The sequence below is a fragment of the Syngnathus floridae genome, chromosome 13 (genome assembly GCF_059516105.1).
Source record: "Syngnathus floridae isolate MCC-2025c chromosome 13, RoL_Sflo_1.0, whole genome shotgun sequence".
NCBI lineage: Eukaryota > Metazoa > Chordata > Actinopteri > Syngnathiformes > Syngnathidae > Syngnathus > Syngnathus floridae.
Genome location: NC_142425.1, coordinates 5,251,465 through 5,277,279, shown reverse-complemented (window position 1 = coordinate 5,277,279; position 25,815 = coordinate 5,251,465). Strand labels below are relative to the sequence as shown.

General features: G+C 47.2%; 2 protein-coding genes across 2 annotated transcripts; one reads left to right on the top strand and one right to left on the bottom strand.

The window, feature by feature from the left end:
• The first annotated feature begins 312 nt into the window (after window positions 1-312).
• Window positions 313-20,805, top strand: sh3rf1 (SH3 domain containing ring finger 1). The gene is made up of 12 exons (XM_088393279.1): window positions 313-657; window positions 1,933-2,408; window positions 13,024-13,299; window positions 13,626-13,721; window positions 13,947-14,246; window positions 15,651-15,761; window positions 16,894-17,021; window positions 17,514-17,684; window positions 17,975-18,261; window positions 18,387-18,676; window positions 18,805-19,140; window positions 19,220-20,805. The coding sequence occupies exons 2-12, from the start codon at window positions 2,040-2,042 to the stop codon at window positions 19,382-19,384; spliced, it is 2,529 nt and encodes an 842-aa protein (XP_088249405.1). The 5' UTR covers window positions 313-657; window positions 1,933-2,039; the 3' UTR covers window positions 19,385-20,805.
• Window positions 20,806-22,347: 1,542 nt separating this feature from the next.
• LOC148388274 (large ribosomal subunit protein uL18-like) lies at window positions 22,348-25,536 on the bottom strand. The gene is given in 11 exon segments (XM_088394826.1): window positions 22,348-22,508; window positions 22,586-22,674; window positions 22,763-22,940; window positions 23,861-24,063; window positions 24,266-24,400; window positions 24,478-24,593; window positions 24,671-24,740; window positions 25,178-25,195; window positions 25,197-25,265; window positions 25,379-25,383; window positions 25,494-25,536. Coding segments are annotated over 11 exon segments (1,026 nt in total). The 3' UTR covers window positions 22,348-22,408.
• Window positions 25,537-25,815: the final 279 nt, after the last annotated feature.

Here is a 25,815-nt window from a genome sequence, read left to right as displayed (position 1 = left end):
GCGATTAAATGGAATTAAAAACAAGTTGACACATGGTGGCATGATTTAGCTCACGCCCTTTTGACAAAGCTTCGACGCCCGCTTCAGGTGTGCCTCGGAAATCAGAACACTCATGCATCGAGCCTAAAATACCCTCAGTTTAAAAGATGATCGTGAATTGTGTGTTTAATTGAAAAAAAATGAATGAAGAAACAACAAAATAAAGAGTCTTTTCAACAGCATTTTAGTTGGATACGCTTCATCGTGCGTGCCCCCTCCGACAAGAAGTTGAAATTCTCAGTGTCTTTGAACGCCACACAACTCCCTCCCTTCCCAGTGTTTGCAGGTCCAACAGAACAGAACAGAACAGAACAAGCGAGTAGCATGGCGGTCCGTTGACGCGCTCCGACTTGTCGTCGCTCGCCTCTCCTCATCTTTGTCTAACAAAAACTGCATCAACAAATACTTGGAGACGCCATACACCGGATTAAAAACCCCACCCGACATAACAGAACTCCATTTTCGATTTTTCATAATAGGTGGGGGGGAGGCTAGTAGTGTTAGTCGTAGTAGTAGTAGTAGTAGTAGTAGTACTGTAGTAGTAGTAGCGGGGAAGCTTGCTAACTAGTAAAGCTAGCCACAACTGGTCGAAGAGGGACACGAGCGGTAAACGAAGAGGTAAGTAAAGTGTGCACATTTGCTTGTATTTTCTGTGATTTCCGTCTAATTCGCCACATTTCCAGTGCTTTAAAACTTAGTAACGCCACCAAGTTACCGCTAGCTGCGGAAATGTAGTTTTCATTAACTCATAGCAATATTGCCCAATTCAGTTTGAACGTTTGGGAAAGGATAAAACGGCAAATTCAACCAACAAAAGAGTTCAGATTTTAGGGATTTTTTTAAAAATTCATATTCTTGTAGTAAGTTAATAAAAAATGACTGGTGCAAACTATTCTATTAGGCTAACAATATTGTGTTGTTGCATGTGTATGACATGTAATTGCATATATATATATATATATATATATATATATATATATATATATATATATATATATATATATATATATATATATATATAATATGTGTGTGTGTGTGTGTAAGCAGAACTTAATTTACTTTTACACTTTGCATTTTAATTAATATAATTAAAATAATTAATAATGCTGTACGTGTCCTTCTACCTTGTCATGTAAAGTTTCATGCTATTGCCTAGGACATGCAGTGAACTTGCTGTCGAGATGAGATGCAAACTGAAATATCCTCTGGTGATGTCACATTGCATTGGGCTGACTACAGTACACCAGTTGGATCCTACAAACTAGCACGACGCGGCCAATCACGTCAAATGGCGGAGTAATATGAGAGAAACAATTTTCTGTGTATTTCCTGCAAGGTGTAATTGTGTCTCAATCCGGCCATGGGAGTAATGTGCCAGATTGCAGGTCGCAGGTGCGTTTATCCGCTTTGCGGCAAATTAGATTAAACGTGAACTTTAAGCACCTCTGAGTTAACGCTAATCATCAATCCTATAGTTGAAGTTTTAAACACCATTTTCTACTCCTGTGTATTAATTCATGGGTTTTCTTCTTTGTTTGAGGTGGATTTTTCAACCACGTGGAGCCACTGAGTGCCATTCCTTCTTGTTGTTATGAAACGATAGAAATGCAATCAAAGTATTATTACATATTCAGGGTCTAGCCTGCCTCATCATAGAACTTTTTTTTTTTAATCCAGGAAATTTTTAAGTATGATGTTGGATGTACAGAAGGGTCACAAAGAACAAAAAGTTATGTTTGATTTGAATCTGACTTGAGATGAGACTATGATCAAATTCCAAACGATAATATGTGCGCCAATACACTTGAGCCATATGTGATTGTTATGCACGCATCCCGTGACCTGATTCTCGATTCTGTTGACTAATCTGCTCGTGTTGACCCTCTTTTGCAGCTCATGCCTAGGCCGTGGCCCTAACCAAGGAATGGCAGCGACGTGACACGGGTGGAGCGAGCGTCATGTTTTTCTGCTGAAGCCACCGGGGCCGAGCGCTCGCAAGCATGGAGGAGTCGGTGCTGTTGGACCTGCTGGAGTGCCCCGTGTGCCTGGAGCGTCTGGACGCGTCAGCCAAGGTTCTGCCCTGTCAGCACACCTTCTGCCGACGCTGCCTGCAGGGCATCGTGGGTTCCCGAGGCGAGCTGCGCTGCCCGGAGTGCCGCACGCTGGTGGAGTGCGCCGTGGACGAGCTGCCCAGCAACATCCTGCTAGTGCGCCTCCTAGATGGGATCAAGCAGAGGCCGCGCCGACCCGCGCCCACCAACGGCACCGCTGGAGCGGCGGCGCGGGCGCACGGCAGCGGATCCCGGAACGACCAGGGCGTCCCTGGAGCCCAACCCCAGCGGGCGCAGGCCAAGAGCACTCTTGTCCGGGTAAGTCTTCAAGGCACCGCATACTGTGTCTTAATTGCTTCATTTTGCATTTGTTACACTTTTTGTTTGTTTGTACCCTCAAATTTTGGCTTGCAATGCAAAAAAATTGACCTAGCGACAAGTGCTAACACAAGTTGGAGCCTTTTCGGACCATTAAGTGGTGCATCCACCCAATGCAGAGTTTGGCGAAACTATCTTGAGGCAAAGTAGCAGACGTGGGTGCGGCTGCCTTATCTGTCCGCTCCTGCTGACTGTCAATAATAAATTCAACACGCCTGCGGTTAGATTTGTGATTGGATGAGCGAGTCCGCAGCAGGGAGTGGAGCGAGGTAGCATGAATAGAGGTTGAACATTGACTTTCTGCTCGTGTGGACAACAGATTTTTCTGTGTTTTTGACCTTTGGGGCTTTTTTTTTTTTTTTTTTTTTGCTGCGGCCATTTTCTGCAAATCATTATACATTCATAATAATATTCATCCCAGCGCCGATATGCGAGTCGAACTTGAAGGCAGAAGCGCAAAGCGCACGACCACCGCGCTCCCCCCTGAGCTGAAACAATACAGCGCAAATCCGCACGGATTAAAAACAGCACGTTGCATTACCGCCGCTAATCTTTGCCGCAGATTAACTGCGATCAGAGTGAAATGGAAAGCAGCTGGTTGACTAACGGACGTGATTGAGATCAGTTAATAATTTAACACACAAGTTTTACCGCCCTCTTCTCCAGCCAACAGTTTTCCGATAACGAGATTTCGCACTTTTTTATTTCCTTCTGTTAGTCTTGAGCACTGGAGGTCCATTCGTCAATATTCGATTACATGTGGTCAATATTAGATTTTAGATTTATCTCATGTCCTTCATCTATTTCGATAGCATTCATTAAAACATTAGTAAACTGCTGCTGGGGAACGCCATGACATTTCTGAGTACTTTTTTGCGTTGAAACTTGTTGAACGTGTCAATCAACTGATCATCGTCTGTTGACATCTGAATCTATGTTTGACACTAATGACTCCAGTTTTCGTGTCTTTCCAATTCCTGGAGAATTCCCCGAAAAAAACAAAAAGGCCAAATATTTGAATGGCCCCTTGTTGTGACCTGCACCAAAAAGGGAGGATAGGCTTGATGAAAAGATGTTAAGACCCTGTGTAAAATCATCAGAATGTCAACAGGCCGATAATGGATCGCCCCGGCCCGAGATCAGAGGCCCTCCTGTAAATTGCTACTGGGCGACCTGCCTCGCTGGCTACAGTATCGCTCTATTCATTCGTGCTCCTTTCAAAGCTTGTTTGGGCTTTGGGGAATTTCCCTTGGCTCTGAAAAGCCCGGTCTCAGCGGACCTCTCTTCGGCTTTCAGGCCGTGTTGACATTTGACACGTTCCGGTCCGGGTCAAACAAACGCCGGTGCGACTTTGTCTGATGATGCCGCTTGTTTGAGGAATTGCGACAGGAAGGAAGTTTGAGTTTCGCTCTCGTGAAAATAGTTTCTTGTGCGTCGCGAGGCGGGTGTTCCGCTAATGACAGACCAAAGCCCGGCTGTGCAGGTGTAAGGTCTTCGCAACATGAAAGGGTCTGGATCAAAGCCGGTGCCGATTGGCCGCTCTGATCCCCCGACCGGCCCCGCCTTGGGCCCTTGAGCGCTTCACTAACCTTGCTCAACATTCTTAGCTTCACCTCTTCATTGTTGGATGGCCCAAAATGTCCATCTGGAAGCAGCTCATTTTGGGTGTCCTGCCCCACCTCCGATTTTTGTTTGGCTGAGAGCCGCCCGACGGGTGCACAACAGCGTTTTGTCTCGGGCCCCTTTCTCATCTTACCGCTTAGCGGAATGACTGGTAACAGAAGTCGATGGGTGTTAAGTTGTGGCGTCGTGACCAAAGGGGACAAATGTTTAGTGCGGCGGCGGCTCAGCGTTGCCCCCCCCCCCCCCCCCCCCCCACCCCCTTAACAGCATCTCCGGGGCTGCGCCAGTTGTTTGACACTCTTTTCTGGCATTTGCTTTGACTTAGTTGTTTGAGCGAGTGGTCCGCTGGAACCCTTCAGATTGATGACTCACATCCCACGGTGCTCGGTAACGAGGATGTTTTGACTTCCCCTTGCCCTCATTTGCCTCGTATAACTTTTTTTTGTCTTATGTTTTTTGCCAGCGTAGATTGAGAACAGACGGCCCGCCGAGCAATGCAAAGAGCCGTTGGGTGCTGTCTGGGAGTCAAAGATCCGGGTTCAAGAGTCATTGTAGTCAGGGGGGGAGGGTCTGTGTGTGTGTGTGTGTGTGTGTGTGTGTGTGTGTGTGTGTGTGTGTGTGTGTGTGTGTGTGTGTGTGTGTGTGTGTGTGTGTGTGTGTGTGTGTGTGTGTGTGTGTGTGTGTGTGTGTGTGTGTGTGCATGTGTGTGTGTGTGTGTGCATGTGTGTGTGTGGGGGGGGGGTTCAAGTGGGAGATTTGCGTGGATGTCTTCACTTATTATGGTCGAGTGGCGAATTGAGGCTTTACTCGCATAGTGGAAACAACAGTTTGCCGCTTGGATTTACAAACGCAACCACAAAGACTTCCTCGTTCCCACCAGCTGAATATTATGAGAAAGGATTTATTGATTAATTCTAAACAGATTCCGACTGGTTTCCCCTCGACACGGCGTGCGTAAATCGTGTACGCGACGCTGATGGCACTCATCATGGGTGTTCCGGCTGCACACGTTCACGGCATCGGCTACAGCTGCTCGAGATGTTCTACGCTGTCAAAATAGTGATGGACGACCTTCTTGTGTTTCCGTCATCGTTAAAAAGAAAAAAGTTGACTTGACCCGCGGCAGAGGGAGGTTGTTACTTTTTCCACGGTGTTCTCAACGTGAACACGTGGAGCCTCTTAAGTCATTTGTCGCTGCTCTTTGCCCACTGACGGGAAACAGGAAAATATTTTGTCGGCGGGACGTCACCGTCTCGTGTAATGAAAGCCTTTAACAAACAGTTTGTTTTTCTTCGTCAAGGCCTCTCATAGGCACATCAAACAAACGGGACACCGGACGGTGGATTTTGTTTCCCTGTTATTTTTTGTCATTCATTTTGTCGTCGATTTATACTGCGGGCAAAAAAGAATGTTTGTGTTTTTCTTATGCGGAGGTTCTCATTAAAATTCCCGCACGCCTCCCTCATCTGAGGTCGGTGATTCACGCCGGCCCGCTTTGATGACGTCAGGCTGTTGTCGAAGCCGCTCCTCGTGGCCGGCCGGCTGACCTCCGTCCGTGTGACACAAGCCCGTCATTATACCGTCACGCCGCGCCACAGAGCTGGCAAGCCGCACCGTGGAAGCTTTCCATCGCTGGGATGTTTTCCCCAAAGGCTTTCGGGCCGCCCCATTTGTGAATTTTTGCAATGATGTCACGCTAGTTATGTAGCTCATGCCGCTATCCCTATTCACCTTGAAAACAGGAGCCAGATCGGATTTTACGATTACAAATGGTGCCACGGTGACCTGAAGTGAACTTTCCATGTTGCGTACCAGGCAGTAGCTGTTACCAGTCATCCTGTTTATAGGAGTAAAATTGGGTTGTTGGGTTGGTGATACTTTTCTTCACCCACACAAAGACACGTCATTGAATTGTTTAGCATTCGGGAATAGCTCCCAACATACCATGAATAATGAACACATGTTGCATATCACCTCCTGACACGATACTCTTAAGGCGGCCGAGCCGGCAGTCCATCATACGCAGCCGAGCTCATTCGTCATCGCCATAAATCCCGTCTGTGTTTTGGAAAACATGCAAGGAGTGAGCGGGCGAGCGACTGCTTATGCTGTGGGTAATTACCGTCCTCGCCATGTCGGGGTTTACGTAATTCCCAAGGAGAGGTTCAAAAGAGCAAATCATGTGATTGCACCCTGGTGGAAGGGAACGCGACTCCCCCCGGTGTGGACTTTGTGTTTCCCTTTTGTCTTGTCTGTTTCCCTTTCAAGACACAACTCAGAAGGACTTTATTTTTTTTGTTTCGTCCACCTTAACCTCTTTTTTCTCAAACAGAAGGAGATGGCGTGCGTTAGCGTGAGCGTCTCTGAGGAATTCCATGAGTAGTTGCAGGTCATCCCAACCCCCTCCCCTCATTCCCCCACCCCCATAAACGTGTCTAATCCTGTCCGGCACATCCGTCTTCTGTACAACTTCAAGCTGGAGATTATTTGTATTGTGCCGTCATTGTGTTTGGTAGAAAGAAGCAACGTCACTCTTTGCCTGATGAACAAATGCCATTTGTAAAGATGCTCGGGGTCTTTTACGATAAGCTACGCTCTTGTGTAGACGAGGCGACGTGCGGCGACACGCTTCTGCACCTGAAAACCTTTGGGCCGAGTCATGTTTTTTTTTTTTGTCTCCTTGCAAGAATGTTCATCTTGACGACAAACTCTTTGCCCGTCATTTTCCCGTTCGTCTCGGCCTTTGATAAAGCCGTTGTCACACGCGGCGGGTTAACTCTGGGTGGTCCGCCGACCAAGCAGCCGACTGCTCCAGTCACCCTCCCCCGTTTTGCTTGGTCTCATCTCTTGCAAGTCTGTCAGCATGACTGTGCCAGTGGAAGCAGTCATTAGCCCACTCACCACATTCCAATCGCACCTGGAGGCTCCCACAAAATACTTTTGTCGTCCAGCAGAAGAGGGCAAACACTTATGGAACTTGTCACTTCTTTCAAACATGTAGGATTGAGATTTTAACTGTTTTTAGATAATCAAATAATTTGGTCATACGTGCTTGCCTAGTGATGTACTGTTGACTGATTGTTATAAGGCAAAGATAACAAAAATTTTGTTGAAAACAGAATTGGACAAAAATGTGTTTAAAAAATCAACTGACAAATACGGAAAAAAAATCAGACAACAAAGGTCCCTAAAAAGGAAATCTGCCAAAAATTAAAATAAAGGGAATCTGACCAAAATGACAAGCCTGACCAAAATTGGCCAATATTTTGATGGCAATATTTATTTATAGAATACATATTGGTACTTTTTTTTAATTTATCCCAGATATTGGCATCGTCTTCAAAAAATTCACATTAATTAGGCCCTAAAAGCATCACTCTGTCAGACTACGACATGTTCTGACTTGTATACATTTTGTCTTATGTAGCCAGCAAAGTCCGTCGTAAAGCGAGCGCCACATCTTCGGTGGGGTTTTCGCCTGCAACTATTTTGTCAGCTGCGGCCACTCTAACTTTTCATTGTGCGGCTGCCCTATTCCCCAAGAGCCCCTATAGTACCTGCCCGGCCCATGAGGAAAACTTTGACTTTTCACCCTTTGTTGTGATTGGTGGAGCTGCCGTGATCAAGCACGGGCTGTTTGGCTGCTGGCATGTTAAGTGTTTTGTTCCCGTCCCCGGGGCCAAATAATGATTTGTGGAGAGTTTTGTTTTCAGTTGTTTGACCTGCGACCCCCGCAGCTATTACCGGCTCTGGATGCATCTTTGATACGCTCCTGCTGGTTGCCTCGGGCTCACCTTGAGTGATGTGCCCTTTCAGACCTCCCATTAAATAAGTGAAACTCTGAACATTAGCAACATGAAAGTTGGTAGGCTTGTCTATCATGAGTAGAGCCACAAAAAATGTCTGTAGCAGCCATCGAAGGATTTAATTACATAGATGAACAAGATTTTGAGCGTCTGCTTTTAGCTACGGCTCTGTCGCCGATAGGTGTGATTAATTCTGGAGAACTCGAGAAGCGCTGACAAGAGTCGCGCTCAAGGCGGTCGGCCATTATCACCCCCTTGTGCGCAAACACCCTGCCACCACTCCAGGACTACGCTCCGGCTGTTTGCGTCCGTTCCTAAGCACGTCTGATTATCTGGAAGTGCACTTTGAGCCCATTTGTCTCGTACAAACACTAATGCGGTCCTGACGTGACCAAATGGCCGTCATGTTTGCTTTAATGAGTCGCGGGCGAAACACAGGTGTGTATTCCGTGCAGCTTTTATCCATCTGAGCAGTTTCTCCGTATAACCTTGGCAGAAGAATCCTGTGATGTCCGTGAACTTGAAGGCGAGCCAGCGGCTCTATGCTACATCTGGACTCGGTCCAGGTTGGAATGAACAAACACACTGGCGCTTTGTTTACAAAAGTGGAAATTTGGAGAGAGAGAAAAATGCGCCTTCTCGCGGCCATGTTTGTTTCTCGGACCCCTTGCCAATTCTCTGTGAATATCTTTTGTTTGTTAGCCATTTCCAGGGCCATACAAATACGAGCTCACCCAAGCAAAGTTCTTCACTTGCCAGCGGCCCAGGAAGGAACAGGTACCGGTCAGGACAGGAACGAGCATAAGTGGAAGGCAACATAACGGCCCTGTAGAGTCCACTCCCTTGACTTCCGCCCTCCTAATGGAAGTCGGTCAGAGCGGGGCAGGTGGCTCCCGCTGAATGACTCCGTGGAAACAAAAGAGCCAACAGTGCTCGCTTTTAGCCGCGCGGCGGCCAAAAAAGCGAGGAAATGCTTAGTATTCAGCTGCTATTGACTGGCCGCTGCGTTCACTGTTACTGTGACATTTGCGCACCAAAAGCCTCTCTGTAGCTTGGATACGAGTTTGCTTCTTATGTGCAACTCGTCTCTTGGTACTAATCCACCAAATTCAATCTGATCTGATTGGGGCCTGAAATAATGGCCCCTTTGTAAGATCAGAGGTTTCAACAATCTTATTGCTTCATCATGCCCACCCAAGTCTAACACTTTGGTTCTGTCTGGCGAGGCCATACAGCCGTGTGGCATTTGTTTGCCATTGATGAAGGTTTGGGTTAAAGGTCATGATCCAGTAGCGTGTATCCTCTTGTTGTGAGTGTAACATCAATAGTTTGACTCATGACCTCATGACTCAAAACTGCTCAACGTAAATATTTTTTGTCGTGACGCAAGTTTAGAATGGCACGCCACGCTGTCTCTCTCATCTTTGTCAGCAGCATTATAGCTTGCTAGCCTCCACTGCTGCTTTGTGCACCCTCCATACCGCCGGGCCCCCGCGGAGGCGGTCCTTAAAGCTCACTGGACTGTATGAACTGGCACGCCGTGAAAGACTTTTGCTCTCTGGCCTTAAGTCAGAAAAGCAGAGTGGGCCGTCCGCTGGCCCACCCAGAACATCCTTTGCCCTCCCGGGTAAAGTACCCCACTTGGGCTTAGACAAAGTGCTGCGCCAGTCTTGCTTTTGTGTAAAAAATGTACATCCCAGCAATAAACCCACATGAGAACCACATGTGTGAGACATCCCATAAAGCCGTATTAGCTCCCTGCTAAAACACTTTTCCTTTGCTCGGCTCAGCTATAGCTTAGTAGCCGGACTCGCCAGAATAATGTTATTATAAAACTCAGTGCTTCCAAGCTTCTCTTTGTAGAGACAAAATCTCAATGCAATTCCTGCTTTTACACATGGCAACCTTAAGGGGCCAGGTAACCGACTCCGGGAACGGATGGCTTTGATCATCAACCCGCTTCCAGGTTCTCATGAGTGAGCTCCATCTGAACTTGAGCGGCAGGTCAGGACCCGGCAGTAAAACCGAAGCGGGCCAAGGTCAGCGGGCGGTTAGAGCGTTAATGCCTTTTGTGACCGGCAGGGTGAAAATCTGTAAAGTCATCTCGTTTCCATTGGAAGCTTGGACTTGCGTCTCTTGAAGTGCTATAACAAGAGTTTCCGTTCCAGCGCTTGTTGAAAACCTCCCGTTCTCGTCGTGCGATCCATCTGGCTCGCAGGCAGCGCCTTCTTGAGTGATCGAGCGCATTCGTGCCTGCAGTAGATGGCGAGCCTCATTTGCCGTGTGGTGAGTGGCAACAAACAACAGCGTAGGGAAATTGTTCTACAGCAAAGTACTCGGCTAAGCTCGAATGGCTCATTGCAACTTCCTCCCCACTAGATCAATTAGTCCCACAACACTGAAGCTGAGCTCAGCTTTTTATGCTTTTGGCTTGTTTTCTTCCACTGCAGAAAAAAATTAAAAACTGTATTTCCCTCGTACTGCAGACCAACCTCTGAGTTGCTAATAATGCTATTAATATTAAAGGAGACAAATTACAGTGGCACCTTAACTTCGGTCTTTCCCCCCTTTGCTTTTCCTTCAAAAATCCTTATCACGTAACAAATAAATTTTGTGACTAGCTTGTTAATTAATTTGCTCTTCCGACAATCCTGAAGGCTAACTCCACCCAAAAATTGTTTCCATGGAAACAGACGGCAGACGTTCTATTTTCAGCAATTTCACTTTTTGGCCCCTGCTGCGGTTGTATCATCTCACCTCAAAGTTTTCTTTCCAGACTTTTCTTTCTATTTTAATAAACCTGATACCCCGCCTTCCTTTGTCTGCCCGCGTGCTTCCGTCCACGGCCCAGTTCCTGCGTTTTACACAAAGAAGCCCTCAGGATGCAAAGGCGGAATGGCAGGGCGCTGAAAGGAGCCCCGCTGTACAACGGTCATTAAAAAAAAAAACGCCATTAGGAATCAATTTCATGCAGCGCTAATGGAGTCAAGATGCCCCACTCACCCCCCACCCCCTCCTTGTCTCGTGGGCGGCTGCAATTGTTGGGCGGCAAATGACCTGCTAATGAACAACAAATGTCCCGACAAATGACCACCTGGCCGATATCTTGGCGGACGTTTGGGCTAGCGCTCAGGCGGTCACCTGCGGAGCTGCACAGGCGAGAACGTAGACACGGTGGAGGTCGAGATTTCTGTCTACTTTGGCCAGACCCTGACTGCTGACGGTGCAAACGTGGCTATAAAAATATGGTGGATGCGTGGGCTGTGCAGCACATCACTTGATGGCTATCTAGTGACTCGGGAGGAAGCTGCGAAATCCCTTTGGCACACTCTTGTAATTGCATTAGCCACGATAGAGGCGTGATTGTGCACAACAGCTGAGCAGTGTCAAGTCTCCGTCCGAACAGACAAGCCTTTGATTATTAGAAATCTCTCTGCGCCGCTTCCAAAACCAAAAGTATATTTTTAAAGCCCGTGCTCCTCAGCTGACTATGTGGAAATGGCGGTTATTTTTGGATTGCGCCGCACTGAACATTTCCCGTGTGGACAAGCGCAGCGGCGATGCGCTCTGTTTTGGGACCGTGGGCCAATGAGACCAAGCGTGTCTTTAGCGGGTGTCCCTCCCTGTGCTGGCATTGGAATAGTAGATGACATCACCTGGAAAAGGAAAATCGTTGCATTTTTACACAAGACATGCCCCAAATGAGAGTAGCAAATGGTGTCTCATGTGGCCATTGTAGCCAATCGAGCGGACACATTTGTGGCCATTATGTAACCACAGAGTCCTTCAATCTTGGTCACGGTTATTTATTACTTACCGTGTCCTCACATCTTATCGGCTTTGTCATTTGCTCCCGCTTTATTATTTGCATTTTCATCACAGTCCTGAGCCCCCCCTCCCCCATCCCCTGAAAGGAGGCCCAGTTCCAGTACAAAATGTAGGGGGACTGCCCCCAACTCCCCTCACGGTTCCTGCTCCCGGCTGAGGCAAGGCAATCGGCGAGGCCTCATTGGTTGTGTGCTTCGGTGTGTGTGATTGTGTGCAGCGGGCTAACGTCAGAGCGGCTCACCATCACCGCTCGTTGTGTACTCCGTCCGCTCTCCCCGGCGCCTCCTGACGCTTCATTAGCCTCCAGCGAGACCATCCAGTCTCCTCCCCAAACTCTGTTTACCCCTTCGTTTCACAAAGTGTTTGGGATTCACATCACTGGCACCGATGTCCAGCAATCAGCGGGATAAATGGTTGTTGTGTGTGCGGATGTGGGGGGGCTTGGTTGGAGCTGAAGCCTTCCTTCGAGACACCCCTCCTCACGTTGAATGGAGAACATTGATGTTTCTCCGGCCTGCTACCCCCCAATTGGCCTGGCCCTCTTTCCTTGGATTGTCATCCCTTGAATGGCCCTTTCAGGGCTTTGGAGGCTAAGATATAAAACCTCCTTCGGGGGTGGGGGGTGTTAAAGGGACTGGACTTCTGAAAGTCTTAGTCAGACACAAATGTTTGTCCATGACAGACTTTGGAACGTCGGGTCTTGAGGGATGTTCTGTTTGTGGGGGGAAATAAGAATCTTTCAATATGGTTTGCTTTAGTCTGAAAATGTGTGGGGTACCTTCCAAAAATGTGTTTCAGCAATGATTTTTTTTTTATTCACCACACAAAGCCAAGTTCAGAGAAAGGAAAATATTCTTTCCATCTTTGCCTAAGATATCCTGGATTTATCTTGTAATGTTTTTCAGCATGCGTCTGTTTTATAAAGCTTAACTTTTGAACCTTGTTCCCACATGTTCATGTCTCAGACAATCCCCACAGAAATTTACAGCTTGACTGTTTTTGTTTGTTTATTTGTTGAGAAATCCATCGATGGTGTTTTATTCAGGCCAGACCAATCAACATATTCCTTTGGCCCCATTTTTCGACATCCTGGTAGCAAAGAACTATGTAGGATTGAGTTGAGGTGTTTCATTTAGACAAAAGTAATACTTTGCTGTCATATTGTGGCACGTGTAGGCAATTATATTACCATAGAAATCTATTTAGAATGGTGTTAATCCGTCAAGTCACGTCTGTCACGTAGTCTACTAAGTAAAGTTGTGTCCTAAATTCATGGTGGCTCCACATTGTGATTTCAGGGCATCCCGCAGCTGCCGTGCGCCAAAGCACTCTACAACTACGACGGCAAGGAGCCGGGCGACCTCAAGTTTAGCAAGGGTGACGTCATCATCCTGCGCCGGCAGGTGGACGAGAACTGGTACCACGGCGAGATGGGCGGCGTGCACGGCTTCTTCCCAACCAACTTTGTGCAAGTCATCAAGCCGCTGCCGCAGCCGCCGCCACAGTGCAAGGCGCTCTACGACTTTGAGCTCAAGGACAAAGAGGCCGATAAGGACTGCCTGCCGTTCGCCAAGGTAGCCAAAGACTTAATTGCGTGTGTTTTTCTTTGGGTTGAAGCACCCTAAAGAAATGCATGGTAATTACATTTTGTCTGGCTTCTTGATGAACGGCTGTAATTAGGCGAGGCGGGACCGAAATAAAACGAGTGCATATATAGTGAGAGCGGGCCCGTTATGTGAAGACAGCAGTTTAGCTCAGCCTTTAGCTGTGTCGCATCTCCATCTTTGAAGTGAAAACATCACTGTGCCAGATCGTCTAATAACATGAGCAAAACTTAAAATTCATCAAAAAAACACTTCAGAATCAAGTAACACATTTTCATCTTCATGTTGTTCTCTAGGACGACATTCTCACTGTCATCCGCCGCGTGGACGAAAACTGGGCAGAGGGAATGCTGGGAGATAAAATTGGAATTTTCCCCATCTCATACGTGGAGGTAAGAAAAACAGGATGCGGCAGAATTAATATTCGTCGAGATCCAGGTCACCGCGTAGGTGGCTTCCTGTTCAAACACTTATTTTTAGAATTATTTTTTGACAGTTTGAGGTGGCGAGCTCAGAAATAGCAGCACAAGGAGCTATTAAAAAATTCTGTCTGATTGTTGGCATGCGAGCGCCTCACGAAACCCCGCCCACCATTTCCATTTTCTCCTCCCTGCTAGTTCAACTCTGCCGCCCGGCAGCTCATCGAGTTGGACAAGCCCTCCGACCACAACGGCGAGTCGGGCGAGGGGGCCTCCTCGGGGCCCCAGAACAATGGCGGCCATCGGGACAAGAAGAACAGCAAGAAGCGACATTCCTTCACCTCTCTCACCATGTCCCACAAGCCCATGCTGGCTCCGCCCCCACAACGCCACTCTATGGAGATCAGCGGCCCGGTACTCATCAGCTCCAGCAATCCCACTGCCGCCGCCCGCATTGGCGAGATCAGCGGTGGGCTCTCCTGCAGCGCACCTTCACAGGTAACGACACACCTCTGCCACCATAATTGGATATTTGTATCGTTATTTCCTGTAATGGAAGTGTCAAAGTGCTACTTTTGTCCAAATGAACCTGTTAACACAGTTCCTTGGTGCCAAGATGCCAAAAGATGGCGGCAAAGTAATTGGCCTGAGCATGAAGAAAAAATCTGATTTTTAAATTAATCTGCCCCATGTCACATCCCCCCGCAATGCGTTTATGAAATCTGGTTTAGTATTTCGTGCCAATATGACAAATCCAGGCCAAAACATGATAAATGACATAATGCAAACAACGCTCCATCCGAGGATTCAAGCAATGCGTGGCTGCATGACTCCACTCGCCCGTGCAAAGCGTCCTCGGGCCCCCTCCGGGTCCCCGCGGAGCGCGCCAGACATGACAGCAGCTGCTTTATGGTCGGCAGCTGCCGGAGGTTTTGGACGTGGTTAGGCACGCTCGCAGACGTGCCAATTTGTCTGAGGCCGCCTGCGCTGTGAATAGACCCAAGTAAGGCGGCCGGTGTCAGTTAAGGTGTTTAAAGAGCACTAAAATAATAAAGAGGAGCCGAGGAATGCGCTAATCGTTCTCTGAGTTGCAGTGAGAAAAACCCAAAACATAAACACCCTAAACTCACTAAAGTCAGAAAATAGCCATTTTGAGCAAATTCAAGAACTTCCTTGATGAGCGTCCAGTGTGCTGCGGAATGTTACCTGATGCAGTTCTCAAGTCTTAAAATACCCCACCTCTACCTGACTGATCCTTCCAGCAGGCAGACAAAGGACAACAAAGGTCGGCTACCGTCGCCCAGGGGAGGATTTTATTTTTTTGAGCCAACACGCCCGCCATCACTTCTTTTCCTCACAGTGCCGTCCGCGCTTAACGCTATCAAGCAAAATCACATCAAGTCTGGCAGGACAATGACTTGTCGAGACATTTTCGAGATGGCGGCTTCAGTTGGAGGTTCACCTTAAGATGCGTCCCAGCCGGCCCGGTGCACTCATGCGTGGGGAGAGCGAGCCGGCAAGCCAGCGAGCGAGCGAGCGCGCAGGCCTCAGGGAGATATTGTGCCAGCGACACTGGGGCCTTGTTACCACGACACCGCCGTGCTCTCACGCGCGCGGCCGGCCAATCGGCTGTCACGCGTGTCACCTGATCTCGGTCAGCCAATCCCAAGAGTTGCGCTCGCCACCTCGGCGAGGAGCAAGCTCACACAATGTGACGCCCACAGTGAAAAAGTGTCTTCTGTCATTACGCTCTACATTGTATCAGGAGAGCACAAAGTGTGTCCTAGACGCCACACTTTGCTAATCCTTCATTTGCAACAGTTGTCCAATATTTGTTAACACTACCTGTGGTGGAATTTTACCATCATGTTTGTCGAACCCCATTTCTCCTGTGTTTGAAAGGTACACATTTGCACAACCGGACTGATTGTGACTCCGCCCCCGAGCAGTCCCGTCACCACAGCAACGGTCTTCACGTTTCCTTCGGACACCTGCTACGCACCCATTCCGCTGGTAGGTGCAGACCTCTGACAAAGTGTGTCCACGAATATTGCAAAGCCATATCGAGAATTACAAAATTGTGATTTTGAATTGCCTATATGCAAATAGTTGTCTCTGGAGTGCCTGCCTAATATTGAAGTGAATCTTTCGTGTTCACTGTTATATAAGAGTGGAAGCCAGGACTTGCTCTCCCTTCTCAACGACAATTATGAGCTCTGAGGGGCTGGTGAGCGATGTCTGCCACCTAGTGTTAAATACTGTTACTACAACTCAACACCGCTCACTAAACATCTTCAAAAATGAATTGAGGGCAAATCCAGGGGCGGGATGCCAGTTGTCCGTCCCAGCTTTAGCTGCTCACAAAATCAACCCCTTTCTACAAATTTAGCCTGAGAAAAAAAGGGGCAATAATAGCTCTCGGCCGACACAAAAGCACGCACAAACTTCCTCTGCGTGTGTGTCTACACGCTGGCGTGGCGAGTTAGTGAATGAGCAGGAATGCGCACACAAAAGGTGGAGCTCTCTGCTTGGCTTGGGAACCCTACGTGATGTTTTTGTACAGATGATTCCTGTAGCCCGCTGGCGGCCTAATTATCTCAGGTTCAGCGTCGCCAGTCGACCGTAACACGTTCGCACCCTCGTGCACATACCGCTGGGGGCGAGGAGGTCTCACGGTTGCTCGGTTTGTTGACTTCTAAACAGGTTGTCAGCGACCTCTCCGTGGTGGAGCTGCATCAACTAGGCAGCCACGCGGCATGTGGAGACAATTAAAGGGTAAAAGGGGGATTTTGCCATCGTTGCAAGCGCCAAGAAGAGTCAGAGTTGATCCGAGTTTGTCATTTCATATGGTCCGCGTTAAAGTCTGGGACCGCTTGTACAGCTGCGCCGTCTCTTAGCAACAAACAAACAAGCAAAAAAATGGAAGGCAAAGTGGAGGTCAGCTGGACTTGCTTTGTCACTCCTACACAAACTGGGCTCCAAACTTTTTCCACTGATGGCCAGTCCATTTGGTTATTCTTCACATTATGGTTATGAAACATGCTCAAAGCAAGCCAAGCTCAAGCCCAGCCCGATTTCCACAGAACTTCCCGTGATCGATCATCATCATCATTACCTTTACGCTCCTCTCTTATCATCCCGGCAGGACGCTCTCCCACCACCGCCACCTCCTCCACCACAGTCGTCCGCCGGAGGCGCTGGGTACTCACCGGTGGCGGGGCAAAGACCCTCCCCTAGCGTCAACGATCAAGGCAGCAGACAAAGACCCACAGTGTGAGTTGGGAAAACCGTCAGGACGCCTTCAAAAGCAGCCACCTGTCTTCATCTGTCTCAGGGGGTGGCCATTTTGTCACTTGCTACGACTGACTTGCCCTTTGAAAGAATGTGTCAGGGTCTTTGTGCACATGCTTAATACCAGCGGTGATGCGTTGAGGTTCTGTGAGTCAGCCTTGACTTGCAAAGCACACCGCAAGGTAGCAGGCACACTCATGCTGTACCTATTTAGAATGAGATGCCCCTAGGCCCGGTCTCCCGCCTCCATCTGTGTCTGCTTTTGCACACACGTCCCGAGTCTCCCAGGGTTCTCATGCTGACAAGTTACAGCATCCCAGCTGTGACTCCTCGCCGGCCCCAATAGAGACATGACCCACAAATTCCGGGTCACACGTTTCTCGCGCAGGGTCCGCTGCATTGTGAGCAAAGACAAACTTCCTGTGCTTGCTTCTTATGGGGCGTGTCTTTGATATGTTTGCCTTGCGGCTGCAGATATGTGGCCATGTTCCCCTATGCCCCCCGCAAGGAGGATGAGCTGGAGCTCAGGAAGGGTGAGATGTTCCTGGTGCTGGAGCGCTGTCAAGACGGCTGGTTCAAGGGCACGTCCATGCACACCGGCAAGATCGGAGTGTTCCCGGGAAACTACATGAGTCCAGTCAGCAGGTAGGTCAGACTAAAACAGGTTGTGTGGTTTTTTTTTGTGGAGAAATGTTTGATGCACAGTGGGTGCTTTAAAGTGGGAGGCAATGCATCCAAAATGTTGATTTGGGCGCCATCTTGTGGCAATATAGCATCAACTCTTCAGGCTCTGTCCTAATTTAGGTTTACAGTCAATCTGTCTTTCGATAAAACAACCATTTAGCTTAATGCTAACAAATGACTGAGATCCTATTCAGTCTTGTGTGCCGTGTCACACTTGTAACGTAACCTACGCCCCCCCCTCAACATTTTAGGACTGCGTCGGGGAGCAACCAGTCCAAAGTGCCCATGACCCTGTGCACGCAGGCGGGCAGAGGGATCACCATCGTCAGCCCCTCGTTGGGCCACCACGGAGCCATTGTGGCGGGCCCGGACTCTGCCAAACATCCTTCTGCCGTGAACTCCGTCACCTCCGCCGCCACTGCTCAGTCGGCAGTGCCGGTGACAGCAGCTCAGACGGCCACTGGCCAGCAGCCCAAAGTGCCGCTTAACGTCAACTCGCAGATGACGGTGAATCAGGCTCGCAACGCCGTCAGGACGGGTAGGTCCAACGGGACTGGAGGTCTCAACCACAAGCCTGAAAAATGGAGAACTTCACATTTTATTACCAAATGTGGCTCAAACCAACTCTGTATTGTTTTTTGCATTCGGTAATTGTGTTTTCAGCCGCATGCCACGGTCAGGACCGGCCCACCACAGCCGTCCCAGCCATCCAGTCCGCGCCAGCCGGAACCTACCTCCCACACCTCACTGCGTGCTCCCAGCCCTCCCCCGGCCCCGCTCAGGGCTGCGCCCGGGCGTCGGTGGCACTTGGGTGCGCCGCCGCCTCCCTCACCCCGCCCAATGTCAGTGCTGCCTCCCTGGACGGTGACACCTTGAGGCCTGTGCCTGTCCTCGCCGGGAACGCTTCTGCTCTCAGTGCCGCCCTTGCATGCCGCCTGGACAAGGACATCAAGGTAGGCAACATTTTTTTTGCCTCCTTTTTGGGGAAATGCAACATCCAAAGATTTTCTATTTTGGGCTGTGTGTGAACGCCACAAAGTTTTTAACGTCACCTTCCAATTGTGTTTTGTTGTTGCCACAGAGGGAAAAGAAAAGTCTTCTAAAGCTGCTGTCCAACAAGAAGAAGTCTCGTCAGTCGCCACCTTCCTCCCCCACACTGGAGTCGGAGCAGGCTGCCGCCGGAGAGTCGGGCCAAGGCGCCTCGGGTCCAGAGGCCTCCCTTCCCTCCGGCTCGGATGCCGACGCCGCCATCGCCGCCTCTTCGTCTCCATCCTCCGCTTCCTCGTCGGAGCCCGCCTCTCATCGGAGGACCGCCGCTTTGGACGGAGGCGCTCCTATCGCGCCTCCTCCTCGCCAGCCATGCTCCTCGCTGTCATCGTTGCAGCATGACGCACGGCCCATCGTCTGTGAGAGGTACCTGCCCCGTAGACTGCATATTCTTTCAAGCTGAATCTTCTCAATCACATTTGTTTTTGTTTTGCATCTGAATCAGGTACAGGGTGGTGGTTTCGTACCCGCCGCAGAGTGACGCCGAACTAGAGCTGAAGGAGGGCGACGTGGTGTTCGTGCACCGCAAGCGCGAGGATGGCTGGTTCAAAGGCACGCTGCAGCGCAACGGCAGGACAGGACTTTTTCCCGGAAGCTTCGTGGACAGCATCTAAGCCTCTCCCTGCATACGATCCTTTTTTAATTTTTTTTATTTATACCCTTAAATGTGTGCCTTGTACTGTTTATCACTTTATTGTACATAAGGACACAAACAGGATTTAGTTCCGGACAATTAGTTAATATAGATATGTTACCTTTTTTAACTTATTTCCACAAAACTGGTCTTTCTTTTTTTTTTTTTCAAGTGGTTGAAAGGGTTAAACTGGCACGTGTCCTCACTTTTTTTTTTTAAACGGGCGAGGCAGTGCAGGTGCATCTCAGTAAATTCGAACATGGCGCAATGTGGCATTTATTTCACTAGATCAATTTAAAAATTGAAAGTCATTAATTACACGGAAAATTATTTTCTAATCTTGATTGACAGACTGAGCAGGATGCAACTTGTATACGGCCCGCCTTGAGACTTGGAAAAACAAATCAAGCCTCAACGGAACTGCTTGTAAATTAATCTGAAGTTCGCTTTCCTACCGTCGTGTTGGACGAGCTGTGCTGCTAATCAAACGCACCCCGACGTAGCGCTGCTACATCAGAGTGACTCAACATTTCCGTTGCAGTAACCTCACACTCCTTAATGTGACGCTGCCACCACGACACAACATAGAACATTTCTCTCGCTTTTGTGAACATGCTGGAAGTTTTTCTAATATATATTTCGAGAGAGAGAGAGAGAAAGATTTGTTTTGATTGATCCCATTTTGATATTTTTTTTTTATCTACTTGAATTACCGTAAGATTTATTTTGCAACCCGAGAGATTTATTTGTATTTTTTAGTAAAATGAACTACACTCAGCAGTTAGCATTAGCAAATATTTGTTGTCCATTTTAGCTGTGCACTATTTCTGTTTGTCTTTATAATTAGTGAAACCCTGCATTTTCCTGGTTGGACTTTTGCAACTTCATGCCTCCCCCTGATAGGAAAACGTTTGCTGGACCTTTTTTATTGTGAACAAAGTGAACCACTGTGATGATTTTGTAATTCACTTTCTTGCTGAAGGCTTCCTTGCAATACAATACAAATTGTTATCCAAGCAGCCCTTTTTTATTTTATAAGGGACTAACAAGGCCACAGAGATGTAACATTACAAGGAAAAAATATAGACAAAATTCATATGTTGTAGTCTTAATACTTTGTATAGTTGACTTAGCTGCACACATTCAGATCCAGAATAAATTAGGCTGGCAATTCAATCTTTTTCTACATTTTGAGAACGGCACAATTTCACAATTCTCCTGCTAAGCACTTGATACACTGTATATTTGTTGTTGTTTTAGTTGGTTCGGGGGGGGGGGTCTTTAGTTTCACTGTCTGAAATTGAAATCAATCTAATGCTCTATTGTGAAATTCAGAAATATTTGAGGGAATTGCACATTTTTAAGAGGCAGTTTAACAATAAAAGCTAATTGTTACCATGATTGTGTTTGCACACGCCGTCTTGATATGATTGGGAGAACTGGGAGAACGCTGACGGGAAGTGACAGGCGAGACACAAACACACGACTCTTCTGGAAAGTGGGGGTTACCATGGAGACAACTTATGCCTACCACAGGGTGGCCTGCTGCAGCAACGCGACAGCCAGCGCTGCTTGCCTTGTTGGATCTTAACCTTTTCTTGACCATTTGCAGATATTGTGGTACTGGTTTTAATTTGCACAGCAATCCAGATAAATAGATTGCGTTATCATAGAAGTACGTTTATGCATTCTGACACGCTATTGGTTAATGCACCTGCACACAAATCAGTGACAACTGGCCACACTCAAACTAGGGCGGATGAATAACTTTGCAGCCGAGCTGTCCGGTTGTCTGTGTCCCAACAGATTCAAATAGCACCAGTGAGGAGACTCATAGCCAGAAAAGGAGGTCGGAGTTGCGAAGTCAGAAAAAGAGGACCCAGTCATTCGACGGGCTACAATGTGACGTCACTTGACAATGTCAACAACAAAGATGGCGGATGACGGAGGGCTACGCTCACCTGTCTTGTGTGTGGACACCGTGAGTTAAATTCCTGCATACGACGGTGTGCATATGTGTGTGTGATTAAAAAAAAAAAAAAAAGACTAATTCCGATAGAATGTTGTTCTTGTTTATCACAACGCATTTTGACTTCCAGCAAACCTTCATAATTTCCTTAATTTATATTGTTTTAAAAATATCGTAACTTGAAAACATTTCATTCATTTGACCAAATCATCATCATCATGCAGGTGCATAATGGCATACCTTCACGCAGTCAGTTAAAATCAGTTATTTTGAATAACTAAATTAATGTAATAATAAATAAAGCTAAATATGTTTCAATCTTATAAATTAAGTTTTGTCATTCACGGACTGCGTCTCCTTTAAAACCATTATTTTACTCAACTTCAAAGGTGGAGTTGATACTTCAACTTTTGTTAGTATTTTTAAATAAATAATCTTCAACTTTAGTAATGTAATGTACAGGAAATCCAAGAGAACGATAGAAGGAGCGAACAAGGAGTATCGATGCTGCAGCATTATTACACTCAAAGAAAAGGATGTTTGAATTATACAAAATTATCCTCTGCAAATAGCAACTAACACTGCAGCTAAATGAGAAGTAGTGACATTCCCCGTGTAGTTTAAATGCATTATACTGCCCCTAGGTCGGCCAAAGTGCACAATATACGTATGTTTATATAGTATTTTAAATTGTTTAAAGTTGTCTGGGGCTGGGTTTAGGCAGTCTGAGTAATTAAAGTATGAATTATACCACCCCCCGGTGGTCAATGTGCATAATGTGTATGTTTACAAACATTATACAGCGCTTTCTCACGATAGTATTTTAAATAGTTTCATCAATTTGTTTGGAGCTGGATTTAGACAGTCTGAGTAATTGAAGTCCCTGAAAAGTAAAAACAAGTCTTATCAATTTTATTTTTTATCAAGTTGATGAAATCCTTTAAGTATGTGATAAAAGCAAGAGAGGCAGTGTGAACATTTTCCATAGATTTATTAGAACAAAATTCTGGCTTAGAAGCAACATAGAGCGAGGCCTCACTCTGCTTCTTCCTTCTCCTGAGCCCGAAGGAAGCTGGCTTTCTTCTGGGCGACACGGGCTTTCCTCTGGGCCAGAGACATCTTGGGACGATTCCACCTGAGGAAAAAGACCCCATTAGCAAGGTGACATCTGGAATCAAGACCCCTTAATTCTATATCCCATATCTTGCTCACCTCTTCTTCGTAACCTCCCTGGGAGGCTTCTTTTCATGGACCGGGTTCTCACGAATGGCGGCGTGAGCTTTTTTATACATTTCCTCAATCTGAAAGACATGTTTTGGAGATGATTTAAAAACCGCACAAGACGATCCAGAGCGTTTGCTAGCTGCTATGCTTTAGGGCAGCACTCGCCGATTCGGGGGTAACGCCGTTCTTGATGAAGCGCGAGAACTGCTTCTTGTAGGCATCCTCGTCGTCCTGCATCAGCAGGCTCATGTACTCTGACACGTTGATACCCAGGATGTGCTTGCGGTGGACCTCGGCGTTGAACTCTTTGCTCTCTGTGTCGTACCCCGGGAAGCGCTTGGTGCTGAGGAGACGAAAAATATGGAAAGCAAATATTGAGCACAAATATCACTGTTTGCTTACAGGGTATTTCAGCAAGCACTTCATACAATTAGTCAATGTGGTAACTCAGCCCTGATGTAATTGATGCCCTACCTGGTCGCCACGTCAAAAAGGACACATCAAGCAGTTAAGATTGTGACCATAACCAAAAATATTGGACTCACAATTACAGCTTTAAACTAAATTATTTTGTAACAATTGAGTAAATATTTTTTCCCATTGCACACACCATAGGTGCACCAATCTCAAACTAATCGACAGACAAATGATTGAAACGTCAAAGCAGAAATGCATATTAGCTATGCGAGATATCCACCTCAGAGCATAGCAAGTATTTATTTTTTTAAACATGAACGCACCAAGCTGGTTGCCAATGTTCATTTCAAGATAGTTATAGTAATTTATTAACAGTGTGGGCACTCAGACACAATGGAATTATTTCCACCTTTAGCAGCATTTGCCATACTTTGAACTTTCACCAAGGGTAAAGTATAAAAGCAACGGGAGGCGTAAGGTCACTCAAAAAATAAATACTGATTGAAGCTATTTATCGGTTTTAAAAAGGTGGAACTTAAAATTATCAACCAAATGGGACCCAAACCAACCCATTTGTCAAAAGACCCTGTTATTTGTTTGCATGAATTGACTTTAAAATAATTTTGCAAAACATAAAGGATACCTTACTTCTGTTAGATTCATAGCACTGTCCTCAAACAATAACATCGGTGCCATTAATCTGAACAACCGAAGTCAATTCCTCAGCCGGGCACTCAATGATCATGCCAGGCAGTATGCAAACTATTCTCAAAATCGTGATCATAACCTCAGTATCTTCTGTTAAAACAGTTTTTGAATACACTTTTTGATGTTGGATCAGCTGACCTGTGTGGGATGCTGAGGCCTCCGTCCACAGCGCCCTTGAGGGCCCCGAACACCTTGTTGCCAGTGGAGGTGCGAGCCAGGCCGGCATCCAGGTAGCAAGTGAAGGCTCCCGGCTGGCCGTCGATGCTCTCCACGTTGAACTCCTCGCCGTTCACATCCAACTGGCCCGCGTACACCTTGTCAAGGCCAAACTTGTTCAGGAGCTGCAAGAGGATGAGGAGGAGAAAGGTTAGCGACTCTTTCCTAAATGAGAAGCTGTTTGAATTAGGACTGCGGGGGACTAAATTAACCGCAAAATTTGGTAGACAATACTTTCTGCCTCAAAACTAATCAGTGACAGCTGCGTCTGGTCACAAAGAGGCCTGGTGTCTTGGCTTCACACGCCAGGCGGTGGGCAATACGTACCCTACGGGCCAGCAGCAGACCGGTGCAGTAGGCCGCCGCATAGTTGGTCAAACCCACGGCAACACCGTACTTGGGCAGCTCGTGCGAGTACGCCGCACACACAATCACGTCCCCTTCGATTTTGGCATAGGCGATCTGTGACAAATAAAAAGCATTGCATGACATCAGTACTGCAAACGCCATAGCAACACAGATAAAGCAATGCAACCTACCTGGCAGATGATATCCCGGTTGGTGAAGCGGACGATCATTCGGTACTTGGGTGTGTTGTACTTGTTCTTGTCTTGCACAACAAGGCGCTTACGGGCGAAGTAGTCAGTTTTCCCCTCTAAGAAGGAGCACAAGCATGTGATTTTATTCCTTAAATTTCGAACAACTATCAAACAAGTGTGAGTGAGAACGTACCTCTCCTCCTGCGGAATTTGACCTGATACCTCTTGAAGTAGGCCTTATTCTTTACCACTTTAACGAAACCCTTCAGGGAATACACAATAGAAGTAACTGCAGTGAACACAAATGCCAGAAAATTCAGTAGACTTAACGGGCTGTCAGTGTTGCGGGCTAGTTAGCATGTAGTCCCATTGGAAGTGAGCGTAGTGAGGTTAGCTGCATGCTAACCGAGCTCGCAATTGAAATGGCACGTCAGGTGTTTGCTGTCAACGACGGTGTGAGGTGTTAAAACAAAACCCGGTGCAATTAATGACCGTGAATTGAGTTGATATGCGACAGGAAGTGGTGCGTTTGTCCGCACGGCCATTAGGCCACGTTGAGGCAGAGCCGGCCAGCAAGCACTGGGGCCACAATCCACGTTCATCATTCACACAGCTGCGTGTTTTGATACAAAAATCGACACCGAGTGCAAGATGCACGTCTTAGGTACGCATGTAGACACATATTGGGAGAATTACAAACCATTTTGCAGTCTTTCTGGCCTCCTTATGAAGGAGCCCGGAGCCAAAGACTGGGAATTGACTCCGCTGCACGGGAAAAAGGAAGTCACCTCGTGCGCATGCGCAGTAAATAGCGTGTCTCAGGATAGGGGAATGAGTCAAACAATTTTACTACACTGCCCTCCCTTGAGCCGGGGCGAGACTGCAGCAGAAATGTTGGTACCTCGACTGCAACCACAAAGTTGTCAAAAGCAGGTTTGCAGAGTTTTATCTTTTCTCACAACTTTGACACTTCATACAATGTCACACATGTTATTCAACCGTTCTATTTTTCTCACTCAGACTACAGCAGCCCCTACACAGAAGCTGAGTTTGAGACATCTTCTTTACAGCAAACTGTGACAGTCCTTGTCAGGTATTCTGTCTCTGATTGATTTGTTAAAATCGAAATAAAGGCACAAGATGACAGTTTTTTTTTTAATGACTTTTACTTATGTAAGAAACAACAGTTTTAAGAACTTCAGGTTCTCTGTGCAGTTTTTTCTCCAAAATAGTCATTAAGATGGATCAAAACATGTCAGAAACAGTGCAGGATGTGAGGCCTCCTCTCCCCATGGAGTTTTTCTACGTCATCTTCTTTTTGTTTTTTTTTCCTTCAGG